The 17,689-nt window shown below is 36.6% G+C and overlaps 1 protein-coding gene across 4 annotated transcripts in view; it reads left to right on the forward strand.

The window, feature by feature from the left end:
* Positions 1-17,689, forward strand: part of LOC127953363 (zinc finger protein 271-like) — a 280,227-nt gene that overhangs the window by 254,333 nt on the left and 8,205 nt on the right. For 2 of the 4 annotated variants that reach the window (XM_052552586.1, XM_052552589.1), the window contains exon 3: positions 7,464-9,573. In XM_052552586.1, coding sequence (XP_052408546.1) covers positions 7,464-8,082 — 619 coding nt within the window. In that variant the 3' untranslated portion in view covers positions 8,083-9,573. Of the gene's footprint in view, positions 1-6,574; positions 9,574-17,689 lie in introns of those variants that run through there. The other 2 variants (XM_052552587.1, XM_052552588.1) reach the window with 2 other exon arrangements.

Consider the following 17,689-nt stretch of genomic DNA (forward strand, 5'->3'; position numbering starts at 1 on the left):
GGCGGAGGCTGCTCCAGATACCCCGCCGCGTCCAGCGCTGAAACAAAAGTGGATGCAAAAGTACAGACGAAAGTGGGAAGAATCAAATGCTTGGCTGGAAAGTGTCCGCGGAAATGAGTATCAAGCACAATTTGTTGGCGAGTGTTCTCTGTTGCGCACGGTGGCTTGTCAGATGTGCAACAGCATGCCTCGGGAGAACAACATTCATACATTTTACAATAAGGTTCATTTATTAAACATTAGTGTATTAACTAACAATGAGTAAGAAATACATTTGTTAGAGTATTTATTCATCTATGTTAGTTAATAGAAATAAAGCTGTTCATTGTTCATGTTAGTTCAGTGCATTAACTAGGCTACTATTAACAAGATTATAATAAAGTATTATTAAATGTGGAAATTAACATGAACAAAGATGAACAATTGCTGTATAAGTGCAGATCATTATTAGTTAGTTAATGTATTTAACTAATGAACCTTATTTCGAAGTGTTAGCAATTTGTTTATTACGGTTAAGGTGTACAGTCAGACACATAAGCATTGTATTAATAAGACATAAGATAGATATATTTAATAATAAAAATATAGTGCCTAAGTGAAGCAAACAATTGCATTATTCAATAGGCTACTGTAGAATTAACAATAGACTATATAAAATGGATTAACTTACCAATAATAAAAAAAAGTGAAATGTGAAAATTTAGAAAATGTTTGTAGATCGGTTATTTATTATGTGGTTTCACTGTTTGGATGGTGTAACTGTCTGCAAACAATGACAAATATTTTATCCAAAAACTGTGTTCACGCTGCCTTAATTACTAAAGTTCATTAGCTTTAATATTTTTATGAAAACATAATTTAAGTTGTGATTTACCACCACTCGCACGTCATCGGACCTGTGGGCATCGTGGCCCTCAGGGGTGTCCCCCCGCTCACCCCCCAAGGTGTCCCTCATTTTTCTGTATTGAAGGTGGCAACTCTACACGAAATGCAAGAATGATCAATTAAAGCAATTTTAGGATGATTGTAATTGAAATGGCTGAAAAATCTTAAATGCAACCACTAATAATGATTAAATGGCTTATCACTTTTGAACAGGTGGTGCTGTAATCAAATCATTTTGGTGTGTTCTGTTTGAGATGACAATATGCTACAGCATTGCAGATATACAACCTGAAGTCTCATTTTGGCATCATGCCTCAAATTCCTCGCTGTGGTATGTGAAAACGTTTTTGCCTATCGACACAAAATCCATAACATTTTGTCAGAACAGCCTGAAGATCATCCTATTTCAATTTGGTGAAAATTGGACCAATGGTTGATGAGGAGTAATAGGCTTATGCAATAAAAAGTTACTAGCATTTTTATAAATGTAATTAATTATTAATGGTTAATGGTTAATGATTAATGGTTTATTACTCTTGACCAATAGGCGGCACTGTTACCGAATTAATGTGGCATGGTCAGTGTAAGGTGATAATGGCACATATTGGCAAATATTTTCAAATGGATGCAGAGATACAGCCTCAGATGCAATTTTGGCATCTTTCCATCAAATTTATTGTTGCGCTAAACAAAAACTCTTTATTATATTGACACTATTATAGAGGACAGGAAGTATGGCCAAGTTTGTCTAAATTATTTAAAAATTATTAGCATTTTTTAGATATTTGATTATAACTTTTGACAACAAGGTGGCGCTGCCACCAAACTTTTTAAGTACTATATCAGGGCAGGGAGCCAAATATTTTTGTAATTATGTTTGTAACAATACAATAATACGTAAAAAAAGAGAGAAAAAACATAATTTAAAATGGCTGATGGCTAAAACGGTTGACATGGGAAAATTGGATATCGTTCGACTCGACATTACGCACTGAATCTAAAGATACCAGTTTTGTGATTATTGGCCAAACCATTCAGAAGTTAAATGCAAAGATATAAATTTTTTATATTTCGCAGGGAGCCAAATATTTTTGTAATTATGTTTGTAACAATACGATAATACGTAAAAAAAAAAGAGAAAAAACATAATTTAAAATGGCTGATGGCTAAAACGGTTGACATGGGAAAATTGGATATCGTTCGACTCGACATTACGCACTGAATCTAAAGATACCAGTTTTGTGATTATTGGCCAAACATTCAGAAGTTAAATGCAAAGATATACATTTTTTATATTTCCAGACCACTAGGTGGCGCTGCATCGAAGCACTGCAGGTAGTCTCAGGTCACATGTCACACATCAAGTTTGGTCTCAATACGCCAAAACGTTGTCGAGATATAGCCTCACATGCATTTTTTTGTGCTTTTCATCAAATTTGTTCATGTGTCATTTGAGAACGGTTGGATGAATCAACTTGAATTCCATAACTTTTTGCCAGAATGGTCTGAAGTTGATCTGAGACAATTTTCTTGAAAATCAACTTACCGTCTAGGACGTGTTTGAAAAAGTATGTTTTTCGTACTGTGGGATTACAAATTTATAAAATGTTAAATCTAGGTCCCAATATAATAGTAGACTTTTTGGGGTAATAAAGCTGACATCCAAGAAGCTCAAATCAGGAAAATAAAGTGTCTGAGACATTAACCTTTTGTCTTTGTGTTCTTCCTTGAAGCTCAAAGCACAGCTGTGCCTTTTGTCTCTGATAATGTGAAGGTATCAGTGATACTGTCAGGCACCTCTGTATTTAAATGACACTGTTATGCTGATAAGATCAAGGCTGGGAAGATGCCAGTGTCTGGTACTTTCCTGATTGCATTTGCATGCTTTGTTAAAATGGTCTCCACCTCTACTGTATGGATCTCTCCCACTTGAATGTATATAAAAACTACGATGTCTTAAGGACAAGTTAGACTGTTGATGACTGCAGCGCCACGCAGAGCGTTCTCAATAAAGAATCCTGCTGAAGATTACCCAAGAGGCTCCTGGTCTTCGTTTCTGAGTTCCCAACTGTTTTGGTGCCGTGACCCGGATAGAGCTTCTCACCTAAATCCAGATTAAAACTGCAATCTCAACAAAGATCTGACTTAATTCCAGACTGAATCTTTCTTTACAACCAATGGTTGGTGAGTGTACCTCTATCCAAAAGAACATTTAAGACCAGAACAAATTTGTTAGCCTCTGCGCCGTCAGAGAAGAGTTAACAGACAGCTGTAAGGTTTGGTTAACTAAGTTACCCTCTAAAAAGGATATTTTAGAGATGAAAATAATCCTCTGTTAGGCAGGGAAGATTACCATCACATGCTAATATTTTGCTACCCTCTGTGTGGGTCTGGCAGGGAAGTTTAGCGTAAAGTGCTAAAAGTTTGTGTTGTGAGATCTGCTGTTCATATGTTCATTTATTAGTGTGTTATATGATTAGAATGTTGTCCCTGTTTTAAAATAAAGCACAGCAATGATATTTGAGTGTATTTTCCCTTTTCAGGAAAAGTGTCGAAAAAGTATCGAAATCGCAATTCTTGACTAGGTATCGGTATCGAAACAATAATTTTGGAATCGTGACAACACTAATGCAGACGAGCTGAAGGCCACTGTCAAAGAAACCTGGGCTTCCATACCATCTCAGCAGTGCCACAAACTTATCACTTTCATGCCATGCCGAATTGAGGCAGTAATTAAAGCAAAGTACATGTACATGAATGAACGTACTTTCCAGAAGGCAAACAAGTCACTAAAAATGGTTTTCAAATTTGTTGATGAATGAATGTTGAATTGGTGGGTTTTTGTTTAAATGTGAGCCAAAATCATCACAATTAAAAGTACCAAAGACAGTGTGAATCTACAATTTAATTTTCATGGTCATGAAATATATAATTATGTAATATATACACAGTACAGACCAAAAGTTTGGACACACTTTCTCATTCAAAGAGTTTTCTTTATTTTCATGACATATATATATATATAAATTAGTTGTGGGCCGTTATCGGCATGACTATGAAAATTATAGATTCTCACTGAAGGCATCAAAACTATGAATTAACACATGTGGAATTAAATATGGAATTATATACATAACAAAAAAGTGTGAAACAACTGAAAATGTCATATTCTAGGTTCTTCAAAGTAGCCACCTTTTGCTTTGATTACTGCTTTGCACACTCTTGGCATTGTCTTGATAAGCTTCAAGAGGTAGTCACCTGAAATGGTCTTCCAACAGTCTTGAAGGAGTTCCCGAGAGATGCTTGGCACTAGTTGGCCCTTTTGCCTTCTGTCCTGGTCCAGCTCACCACTAAACCACCGATTGGGTTCAAGTCTGGTGACTGTGGAGGCCAGGTCATCTGGCGCAGCACCCAATCACGCTCCTTCTTGGTCAAATAGGCCTTGATGCCTTCAGTGTGACTACAGTTTTCATAGTCATGAAAATAAAGAAAATTCTTTGAATGAGAAGGCGTGTCCAAACTTTTGGTCTGTACTATCTATCTATCTATCTATCTATCTATATATATATATATACTGTTTAATAACAATATCATTCATATGATCCTTTGTGTAAAGGTCTTCTTTTAATTTTTGATGTTTAATGTTATTGTTGTTTTACTTCCTCCTCTTATCTCATTTTACAATTACATCCATTTAGAAATCCATCCCATTGCACCACCTGGCGGTAGTTTCGCGAATTATTTTAACAGGCGACTGACTTGGGGTTAACGCCACGGCCCTGTTGTCCCATTTAGGTTGTCCACCTACTGTATACACTGCCCCAGTTTTTCTTGAGCTGATCTCAAAGATCTAATACTTTTTCCATGTACACAAAAGGCCTATTTCTCTCAAATATTGTTTCCAAAGCCCATCTCCTCTGCCGAGATAATCCATCCACCTCACAGGTGTGGCATATCAAGATGCTGATTAGACATCATGATTACTGCACAGACCTTAGGCTGGCCACAATAAAAGGCCACTCTAAAATGTGCAGTTTTATCGCACAGCACAATGCCACAGATGTTGCAAGTTTTAAGGGAGCATGCAATTGGCATGCTGACTGCAGGAATGTCCACCAGAGCTGTTGCCCATGAATTGAATGTTAATTTCTCTACCATAAGCCGTCTCCAAAGGTGTTTCAGAGAATTTGGCAGTACATCCAGCCGGCCTCACAACCGCAGATCACATGTAACCACACCAGCCCAGGACCTCCATATCCAGAATCTTCACCTCCAAGATCGTCTGAGGCAAGCCACCCAGACAGCTGCTTGCAGCAGTCGCGTTGCACAACCAAAGAACTTCTGCACAAACTGTCAGAAACCATTTCAGGGAAGCTCATCTGCATGCTTGTCGTCCTTGTCTGGGTCTCAACCTGACTGCAGTTCATCATCGTAACAGACTTGAGTGGGAAAATGCTCATATTCGATGGCATCTTGCACTTTGGAGAGGTGTTTTCTTTACACATAAATCCAGGTTTTCACTGTACAGGGCAGAGATGACAGATAGTATGTATGACATTGTGTGGTTGAGCGGTTTGCTGATGTAAGTGTTGGTGGCGGTGGGGTTATGGTATGTGCAGGCCAATGTTAAGGACAACGAACACAGGTGCATTTTATTGATAGAATATTGAATGCAAAAAGATACCTTGACGATATTCTGGGGCCCATTTTTGTGCCATTCATCCACGACCATCACCTCATGTTGCAGCATGATAATGCACGGCCCCATGTTGCAAGGATCTGAACTCAATTCCTGGAAGCTGAAAACATACTGGCCAGCATACTGACTGGAGATGTCCCCTATTGAGCATGTTTGGGATGCTCTGGATTGGATGGATCTTTTGGATGGAACTTGTTCAAATTCCTGACAATATCCAGTAACTTCGCACAGCCATTGAAGAGGAGTGCACCAACATTACACAGACCACAATCAACAACCTGGTCAGCACTATGTGAAGGAGATGTGTTACACTGGGTGAGGCAAATGTTGGTCACAGATTCTGACTGGTTTTCAGACTGCCCCCCCCCCCCCCCCCCCCGAATACAGTAAATCTGCACATTTTAGAGTGGCCTTTTATTGTGGCCAGCCTAAGGCACACCAGTGCAAAACTCATGCTGTCTGATCAGCATCTTGATATTCCACACCTGTGAGGTGGATGGATTATCTCGGCAGAGGAGAAGTGCTCACTAACACAGATTTAGACAATGTTTAAGAGAAATAGGCCTTTTGTGTACACAGGTAAAGTCTTATATCCATTGAGTTCAGCTCAAGAAAAATGGTGGCAAAAACAAAAGTGCTGCATTTATAATTTTGTTCTATGTATATATATATATATATATATATATATATATATATATATATATATGGTGGTAAAGTGGTAAAAATCTGCCACCATCACAACCCTAGTAAAATTTATATATTTCTTGTTTTATACAGCTTAAAGACCCTGGGGTCAAACTGACCGAAAAGAAAAATGATGCTAAAAAATGTTTTACGGGTCTCCCTATTAAATTAGTAAAACACATTACAGTAACATTACAGCAGACAAGACAGTAAATCTAATGCAAGAAAAGTAAATTGTGTATTTACAGATGTTCTCTCAGCTTTTAACAATATACCAAAAATAAATAATTTTTACTTTTATTTCAGAATTCATTGAAGAAAAAAAGGAAAATGAAGAATCAAGTGAAGTTGAGGAGAAAAATCATGTCAAAATTGGCGGAAAACTTTCCAAGTGCGGTAAGAGTTTCACACAATCATCAAACCTCAAGGATCACATGAACATCCACACTGAAGAGAAGCAGCATGCATGTGATAAATGCAGTAAAATGTTTTTATGGGCTTCACTTCTGAAGAAACACTTGAAAGTTCATGCAAAGAAGAAGCCACATTCATGTAATTTGTGTGGTAAGAGTTTTTTGCATCTACAAAGTTTGAAAGAACATCAGAAAATACATACTGGTGAAAGAGAGTACATGTGCTTTGAGTGTGAAAAGACTTTTAGTTCAGCAAGCAGATTAAAACTGCACGAGAGGATTCACACTGGAGAGAAACCTTACAAGTGTTCACACTGTGACAAGAGATTCAATCAATCTGCATATCTGAAAACACATGAGAGGATTCACACTGGAGAGAAACCTTACAAGTGTTCACACTGTGACAAGAGATTGAATAATTTATCACATCTGAAAACACATGAGAGGATTCACACTGGAGATAAACCTTACAAGTGTTCACACTGTGACAAGAGATTCAATCATTTATCACATCTGAAAACACATGAGAGGATCCACACTGGAGAGAAACCTTACAAGTGTTCACATTGTGACAAGAGATTCAATCATTTATCAAGTCTGAAAACACATGAGAGGATACACACTGGAGATAAACCTTACAAGTGTTCACACTGTGACAAGAGATTCAGTGATTTATCAGGTCTGAAAACACATGAGAGGATTCACACTGGATATAAACCTTACAAGTGTTCACATTGTGACAAGAGATTCAATCATTTATTAAGTCTGAAAACACATAAGAGGTTCCACACTGAAGAGAAAATTTATAAGTGTTCACACTGTGACAAGAGATTCAATAATTTATCACATCTGAAAACACATGAGAGGATCCACACTGGAGATAAACCTTACAAGTGTTCACACTGTGACAAGAGATTCTGTCAGACAAGAGATCTGAAAAAACATGAGAGGATTCACACTGGAGAGAAACCTTGTAAGTGTTCACACTGTGACAAGAGATTCAATAATTTATCACATCTGAAAACACATGAGAGGATTCACACTGGAGAGAAACCTTACAAGTGTTCACACTGTGACAAGAAATTCAGTGATTCATCAACTCTGAAAAGACATGAGAGGATTCACACTGGAGAGAAACCTTACAAGTGTTCACACTGTGACAAGAGATTCAGTAATTCATCAAATCTGAAAACACATGAGAGGATCCACACTGGAGAGAAACCTTACAAGTGTTCACACTGTGATAAGAGATTCAGTCAGACAAGAGATCTGAAAAAACATGAGAGGATTCACAATGGAGAGAAAATACATCACCGCAACGTACCTGGGAAGCGTTTCATTAAGTCATCTGTTATACAAAAAAAACAAAGTAAGGCCCTGTACATGCGGAGACACATTTAGTTGTATATGTAAATATTTTGTATGGTATATGCGTTTTGTCCGGACGGATCCGGCATTCGGGGCAGTGAAAAGGCAATTTTTTTTTAAACCAGGTCCCAGAGTGGATAAATCTGAAAATTACACCTTTGGGGTTTTGTGTTCTGCCAATCCATATATTTTGTGAAACAATGATGTCATCACCCCACATCTCTACTATATTCAGACACCAAAAATTATCCAGACTCCAGGTATAATACCCAAAAAATCTTCATACAGTGAACTACTAGTGAAATAGATAGATAAAATCTAACTATATATAAAATTGGGAACAAAAATTATTTAGCACCTTATAAAGCACAATGTATTGCTTATGTGTGTGTTTTTTTTAATTGCTAATGCAACCTTTTCACACCACAGTCTGAACAAAATGAAGCATTGCTTGGTAATTGGTCAACAAAGTATTGATAGTTGTGTAAATATCGTCATAATAACAGTTGTCTGTAGTTTTGGTTGATTGTAATCCATTACGTAAATTTCTATCAAAGTTATGACATTATCCAGACGAATTTGTTCTGACAGAGTTTAACTCTAAATTCTTGACCTATTTTATAACCATTTTAGAAGCAATAGCAAATAAACTGTAATAATGTGAAGGTGTCTGAATAAATTTTGGTTTGATTGTATATTCAATTTTTACATTGAAGACTATCCAGTGCTATTTTACATTTAATTATTCAGTTTCTGTCCCTTGACACCTACAAACTTAAAAAAAAAACGTAAACATTGTGTAAATAGCAAAAATAAAAAAATGAACGAACAAACAAATTAAACCATTTCAAACAGGGCCCACTGTACAACTTTCAGCGGGGCCCCGCAAACCCCAGCTACGGCCCTGCCTGTGGGTGTTGAATACTGTGACCAAACAGAAAGTAATGCCATAAAATAATTGTTAATTTACTATGTTACTTTACAATGTTACAATTGTTAAGTGTTTCTGTGTTCTTGATCCTCAAGAAAAAGAAGGCGAAAGCTTCAGTTTCTTAATCTTAAGAAATAATAGAATAACTCTTTAAATAATAAAACTTGTTACTTTCAATGAAAGTCAATAATAAAAAATAAAAAAAGACTTTTGAAAGGAATTTTAATGACTGAAGTTATCTATCGTAATTCGTGTAGGTCATAAATTAAAATGCTAATGGTCATAAAAAGGTCTTAAAAAGTTTTAAATTTTACTGATTAAACCCTGCAGAAACTCTGAATACTGAGGTGCTAAACCATTCAGGGATTTATAAGTAATAAGCAATATTTTAAAGAAGAATAACCACTCAATAAAGAATTACAATAATTGAACCTTGAGGTGATAAATGCATGGATTAACATGTCTGCATTTGACATTGAGAGCATAGGCCATAATTTAGATATATTTTTGTGATGGAAAAATGCAGTTTTACAAATGCTAGAAACGTGGCTTTCTAAGGAAAGATTTCTATCAAATAGCACACCTAGGTGATAGAGCAGCCATCAAGTCTTAGTGTTCTACAGTATTGTTCAAAATAATAGCAGTACAATGTGACTAACCAGAATAATCAAGGTTTTTAGTATATTTTTTTATTGCTACGTGGCAAACAAGTTACCAGTAGGTTCAGTAGATTGTCAGAAAACAAACAAGAGCCAGCATTCATGATATGCACGCTCTTAAGGCTGTGCAATTGGGCAATTAGTTGAAAGGGGTGTGTTCAAAAAAATAGCAGTGTCTACCTTTGACTGTACAAACTCAAAACTATTTTGTACAAACATTTTTTTTTTCTGGGATTTAGCAATCCTGTGAATCACTAAACTAATATTTAGTTGTATGACCACAGTTTTTTAAAACTGCTTGACATCTGTGTGGCATGGAGTCAACCAACTTGTGGCACCTCTCAGCTGTTATTCCACTCCATGATTCTTTAACAACATTCCACAATTCATTCACATTTCTTGGTTTTGCTTCAGAAACAGCATTTTTGATATCACCCCACAAGTTCTCAATTGGATTAAGGTCTGGAGATTGGGCTGGCCACTCCATAACATTCATTTTGTTGGTTTGGAACCAAGACTTTGCCCGTTTACTAGTGTGTTTTGGGTCATTGTCTTGTTGAAACAACCATTTCAAGGGCATGTCCTCTTCAGCATAGGGCAACATGACCTCTTCAAGTATTTTAACATATGCAAACTGATCCATGATCCCTGGTATGCGATAAATAGGCCCAACACCATAGTAGGAGAAACATGCCCATATCATGATGCTTGCACCTCCATGCTTCACTGTCTTCACTGTGTACTGTGGCTTGAATTCAGAGTTTGGGGGTCGTCTCACAAACTGCCTGTGGCCCTTGGACCCAAAAAGAACAATTTTACTCTCATCAGTCCACAAAATGTTCCTCCATTTCTCTTTAGGCCAGTTGATGTGTTCTTTGGCAAATTGTAACCTCTTCTGCACATGCCTTTTTTTTAACAGAGGGACTTTGCGGGGGATTCTTGAAAATAGATTAGCTTCACACAGACGTCTTCTAACTGTCACAGTACTTACAGGTAACTCCAGACTGTCTTTGATCATCCTGGAGGTGATCATTGGCTGAGCCTTTGCCATTCTGGTTATTCTTCTATCCATTTTGATGGTTGTCTTCCGTTTTCTTCCACGTCTCTCTGGTTTTGCTCTCCATTTTAAGGCATTGGAGATCATTTTAGCTGAACAGCCTATCATTTTTTGCACCTCTTTATAGGTTTTCCCCTCTCTAATCAACTTTTTAATCAAAGTACGCTGTTCTTCTGAACAATGTCTTGAACGACCCATTTTCCTCAGCTTTCAAATGCATGTTCAACAAGTGTTGGCTTCATCCTTAAATAGGGGCCACCTGATTCACACCTGTTTCTTCACAAAATTGATGACCTCAGTGATTGAATGCCACACTGCTATTTTTTTGAACACACCCCTTTCAACTAATTCAACTAATTGCCCAATTGCACAGCCTTAAGAGCGTGCATATCATGAATGCTGGGTCTCATTTGTTTTCTGAGAATCTACTGAACCTACTGGTAACTTGTTTGCCACGTAACAATAAAAAAATATACGAAAAACCTTGATTATTCTGGTTAGTCACATTGTACTGCTATTATTTTGAACAATACTGTATGTTAATACATGCAAGAGTTTTTAGGTCATATAATTAACACCTGTTTTTTTTCTGAATTTAGCAGTAAGAAATTACTCGTCATCCAGTTTTTTATATCGACTATGCATTCCATTATTTTTACAAATTGGTGTGTTTCACCGGGCCGCGAAGAAATATAGAGCTGAGTATCATCAGCATAACAGTGAAAGCTAACACCATGTTTCCTGATGATATCTCCCAAGGGTAACATATAAACCGTGAAGAGTAGCGGCCCTAGTACTGAGCCTTGAGGTACTCCATACTGCACTTGTGATCGAATTATGTTTTAATTAATAGTCTAATAATGAACCACAAATTACTATAGTTTTAAAGAAAGGGGAAATCCAAAGTCTTTTAAATTTTTCTGTTACAATACAGATAAAACATTTTCCTTATTCATACTGTTAATAAAAGTTCAAAGTTTAATATAAGAGAATGTCATCCCACTGTTTTAGCCTGTTTCGTTATTAATAATTATAGGATAATAATGAACCACAAACTAAGCATTCGTTTGAAGTAAGGGGAAAATGTAGATTCATTACACATATTTTTGTTGATGATAACTGATATATGAGAGATTGCGATTAACTGATATGTCTTTTAGAGATGAATGAATGCAGCGCACTTTGGTGGGATTTCATCAATTTAATGGAGAAAAAAGTAAAGTAGGTAGACAACCAAAATGGTTAATACCACCACAAGTTCCGCCGCCACAGGGCCGCAGCGTCAACTGCAAATCAGTCGCATTAAAATCATTAGCAAAACTACCGCCAGGTGGCGCAAAAAGGAATGCAATGGGAATGGAATGTAATTTTAAAATGTTGGTTTGTAAATGGAGATTAAATGATGAAGTGAAACAACAATGACATTATAATATAGCATTGTATTATACTGAAACCAAATTTTTTCCCTTTTTTGAGCAAGATGCCACTGTCTGGGGAGTCAAAAGATAATAACATCATCATTAGTTGCCAATTAACATCAGAAATGGAAAATAATGGCTAATTGAGATTATTGCTCTTATTCTCTATTTATGTTTATTATTCTAGAAAATAAGTGTTTATTCTTTAAGAAGGTACAGAATAAGGAACGGTCCAAATATTTGTAATGATAATATATTTTGAATAATATAGGCCTTTATCTGCCTGCCAACTCTCTATTTAACAGCATTAACTTACAATGAAATACTCTTTCTTCAGGCAGACTGAATGTTTTCCTGCCTTGCTAAATGTTGGGTCAGTTAGCACGAGTCGCTGTGAAGCGGGAGCAGCTGATGAAGGATTCCACTTGGTCTTGAAGCCTTCCACAAACACCTATGTTATTTGATAATTTATTAATATTTTGGTCTAGTGATAATAATTATATGGCCTGCGAGTAATAATGAGTAAAAAGAGAAAGGCTGCTGTGAGTGCAGGCATGTCTTAACCCAGTAACAAACACACCGTTCCTCACAGCCAAAAAACAGTCAGAGTTCAGTTCAGCTGGAGGGGGCTGAGGCTTTTGGGGTAGTTTTGTGTACCTTGTGGAGCTTGATATAAAGGTGTGAATTTCTTGCTCTTTCATATGGACAGTGTCTTATAAAGGGTTTCAAACTTGCAAAGCAAGTTCAATGTTCCAAAGTAGAACAATTGCCTCGTCATAATGTTGAAGAAAGGTTTTGATCCACTTCAAATGTTTACTACTGTATAGCGCAATATAGTTTATTAACTTAATTTCAGAGGAAGTTGCCCTAAAAAAAGCTAACTGTTGCATTAATTTTCTTTTGTTTCATCTAAACAGTAATTTTTAAAGTGTGAAATATAGCCTATATGTTTATATAAGTCATTTATATTTTTTTAAGAGCTTCTTAAAATACAATATTACTCTGAATGCACACAATCCACCCATTAGAACACAACAAGAGCAAAATCCAGGGGTTTTTGAGTCGTGTATGTGTGCAAAATGCAATATTTGACACCGCGAAGGAAAAAAAGTCACATGACAGCTGCGTTTCGCGGCGAGATCGGACAAATAAATAGGCTACACATTTCATTCACACTGACAAGCTAAACCAACATACAGTATTGTTCAAAATAATAGCAGTACAATGTGACTAACCAGAATAATCAAGGTTTTTCGTATATTTTTATATTGCTACGTGGCAAACAAGTTACCAGTAGGTTCAGTAGATTCTCAGAAAACAAATGAGACCCAGCATTCATGATATGCACGCTCTTAAGGCTGTGCAATTGGGCAATTAGTTGAAAGGGGTGTGTTCAAAAAAATAGCAGTGTGGCATTCAATCACTGAGGTCATCAATTTTGTGAAGAAACAGGTGTGAATCAGGTGGCCCCTATTTAAGGATGAAGCCAACACTTGTTGAACATGCATTTGAAAGCTGAGGAAAATGGGTCGTTCAAGACATTGTTCAGAAGAACAGCGTACTTTGATTAAAAAGTTGATTAGAGAGGGGAAAACCTATAAAGAGGTGCAAAAAATGATAGGCTGTTCAGCTAAAATGATCTCCAATGCCTTAAAATGGAGAGCAAAACCAGAGAAACGTGGAAGAAAACGGAAGACAACCATCAAAATGGATAGAAGAATAACCAGAATGGCAAAGGCTCAGCCAATGATCACCTCCAGGATGATCAAAGACAGTCTGGAGTTACCTGTAAGTACTGTGACAGTTAGAAGACGTCTGTGTGAAGCTAATCTATTTTCAAGAATCCCCCGCAAAGTCCCTCTGTTAAAAAAAAGGCATGTGCAGAAGAGGTTACAATTTGCCAAAGAACACATCAACTGGCCTAAAGAGAAATGGAGGAACATTTTGTGGACTGATGAGAGTAAAATTGTTCTTTTTGGGTCCAAGGGCCACAGGCAGTTTGTGAGACGACCCCCAAACTCTGAATTCAAGCCACAGTACACAGTGAAGACAGTGAAGCATGGAGGTGCAAGCATCATGATATGGGCATGTTTCTCCTACTATGGTGTTGGGCCTATTTATCGCATACCAGGGATCATGGATCAGTTTGCATATGTTAAAATACTTGAAGAGGTCATGTTGCCCTATGCTGAAGAGGACATGCCCTTGAAATGGTTGTTTCAACAAGACAATGACCCAAAACACACTAGTAAACGGGCAAAGTCTTGGTTCCAAACCAACAAAATGAATGTTATGGAGTGGCCAGCCCAATCTCCAGACCTTAATCCAATTGAGAACTTGTGGGGTGATATCAAAAATGCTGTTTCTGAAGCAAAACCAAGAAATGTGAATGAATTGTGGAATGTTGATAAAGAATCATGGAGTGGAATAACAGCTGAGAGGTGCCACAAGTTGGTTGACTCCATGCCACACAGATGTCAAGCAGTTTTAAAAAACTGTGGTCATACAACTAAATATTAGTTTAGTGATTCACAGGATTGCTAAATCCCAGAAAAAAAAAAATGTTTGTACAAAATAGTTTTGAGTTTGTACAGTCAAAGGTAGACACTGCTATTTTTTTGAACACACCCCTTTCAACTAATTGCCCAATTGCACAGCCTTAAGAGCGTGCATATCATGAATGCTGGCTCTTGTTTGTTTTCTGACAATCTACTGAACCTACTGGTAACTTGTTTGCCACGTAGCAATAAAAAATATACTAAAAACCTTGATTATTCTGGTTAGTCACATTGTACTGCTATTATTTTGAACAATACTGTATGTTATTATTACCGGGTCAGATCTCATTAATAAATTATGTCTCTGGCCAAAGAACAGAGAGAAAGATGAGAGAGAAATGAGCGCTTCATCAGCATTTTTTAAGAGCTTCCAAAAATAATATCACAGCAAATGCACTAATCCAACCATTAGAACACAACAAGAGCGGAATTCAGGTGTTTTTGAGATGTTTATGTGTGCAAAATGAAATACAATTTGACAGCGTGATACAGCTTTTTGAATACTGGAAGGAAAAAAAGTCACGACAGCCTTTTAACTGTGGAGTCGATTAACGCATATACGCGTTTTGAGTCATTTTCTCCTGATAACCCCAAAAATTACTTAAATTACACTTTCAGTTTTAATGGTACAGATAAGAGCAATGCATCAATCGAATCTGTAAAGGGTCTACTTTTTTTGGATACAAACATAAATACAACAAAACTTTGTGCACTTATAAATAGAGTTGTTCCGATTCCGATACTAGTATCGGAAATATCTCCGATACCACAACAAATTCTGGCATCGGCATCGGCGAGTACATGAACCCATATACCGATCCGATACCATTTTCTTAAAAAAGACCTAGTTATGACCGCAAGCTTTGCCTAACCGCTGCACGGTTCTTCTTCGCTGCTCAAAATGCATTGAAAACACAGGAAGTTGTGCTGTGTTGCCACAAGCAACCCCTGTTTAGAGCAGCGAAGAAGAAATGAAAACGCGTTAGCAGCCCTTATCTATATATGACTGGATCACTCATCACATTCTAAACTGCCAAAAGACAGTGAAGCCGCTACTATATTATAGATCAGTGGTTAGCAGTATGTCTCTGTAGTACCGGTAGTTACAGACTCTCGAGTATATTCAGTACCGGCAACTGCGTTCAGTCGCTTCCGTGTAAGTCAAAACGCAGGGCTCCAGACAGTAGCCGAATATATACTAGTGTCTGTGAATATTAAACTGCAAAATACTATTTAAATATTACTCCCGCAAAATCTACATCTCTGTGGGTGACTGGCACAGATGCGCGAGAGCTCGCTGTTTTGTAGTCTCTGCTGTGTGTCATGAGGACACGAACGCATAAACCGTCACTTCATGAGAATTTACCGTTTCATTTGAGAATACTGTCATATCATAAACACAGACACTCAAAGATCTTCATGGCAGCCCATTAAAATAAATGTTTGGTTTACATGAGTAAATTGACAATATATAAAGCTACTGTTGTAGCCTACAGTAATAATAATACATCTCTATAATAATAATAATTATGCCTAGATGGTTGCTTGTTTTTTACTTGTTAGAGATTATCTGATTAATAGATCTTTTTTTATATTCCTAGACTTATTTGTTGCAGTTTTTTTATACAGTTATATTGTAAAACTTAAATACCTTTTTTAGTTTGCGGTGTTAGATTTTTGGCTGCATTTGAAGTTCTTTTTTGCATAAGAAAATAAATAATACTGTCAAATTCATGTTAGATAATAAAAATACTGTAATAAATACAGTAGTTCACCATGTATTTGTTCATGTTTTATTGAGGGATCTGTCTGAAGCACACCATAAAAAAATTCTAGCAATTTACACAGGGCTAGTAGTATATACAGCTGTATATACAGATATACACCCAGGTATCGGATCAGTACTCGGTATCGGCCGATACCCTGAGCCCAGGTATCGGAATCGGTATCGGGAAGAGAAAAAGGGTATCGGAACATCTCTACTTATAAAATAAAGATAACAAACAAGGTGTGCTGTCTGCTGCCTTTGTCTGTGCTGATCTTCATTTACAAAAACGTCATTAAAATGAACTGTAACTCCATGAATATTAAACGAAGAGACATGAGAGATATATCTATAGAAAGCTTGACATGTCTACTTTTAAACTAAACAAGTGCTGCCGAACAAATATTCTGTGATAAAGTAATCCATATCAAAACAACGCAATGTCCTTTTTTCACGTCTCCCTTCATTATATCTAATGTGTATGGAAGGCCAAGAGGGTCAAATACACGTAAATTTTTACGCATCAACACGTTAAATACATGTATTTCACGTGTAGACAACACGTATTTAATGCGTTAAATACGTGTTTTTTACACGTGAAAAATCAGTGCGTATTTAACGTGTATTTCACACATGAAGTACGCGTTAAAAATCAGTTTGAACAGGTCAATGTCATTGGCTGCTGAGGACTTAGGTCAAACCACTTCTGTGAGCTTAGAGGGGTGTACCATTCATAGACAGGCAACCACCATTTAACATGCTATAGATCAGCTTATTCAGCCTTATTATTTAGTCTTTTTTCTTTTCTGTTTTGTATAGCCTATAGAAATAATATATTTAAGTTTCAGTTTTATGAAATATTTATTTTTTAATAAATATTAATTAAAATGTTGTGGTGATAGTATAAAGTTTATAAAAGTTACAGTATTTTGTAATGAAACAGGACTCTTTGTTTAGCTCTTGACTCGCCGAAGTATACTATAGTGTCCCTTCTTTAATTTTTCAGTAATGTGTGATAACTTAAAACATGTTGTCAGTACTATTAAAATAAGATCAAATTGAATGGTATTTAGGAGAGGTTTTTGCATGACTTATTTCGCATTCAGCTAGACAACCCTGTCGTAACTGTTATCATAGCCTAGGCTTTTTATTAAAAAAAAACAAAAAACAGCAAGGGACCATGGAAAAAGACTGTTGCAGGTGTATTTTTTTATGGTATTATTTATTTATTGTTTTTTGCAGTGGGGCAACT

Source organism: Carassius gibelio, chromosome B3 (genome assembly GCF_023724105.1).
Source record: "Carassius gibelio isolate Cgi1373 ecotype wild population from Czech Republic chromosome B3, carGib1.2-hapl.c, whole genome shotgun sequence".
Classification (NCBI taxonomy): Eukaryota; Metazoa; Chordata; class Actinopteri; order Cypriniformes; family Cyprinidae; genus Carassius; species Carassius gibelio.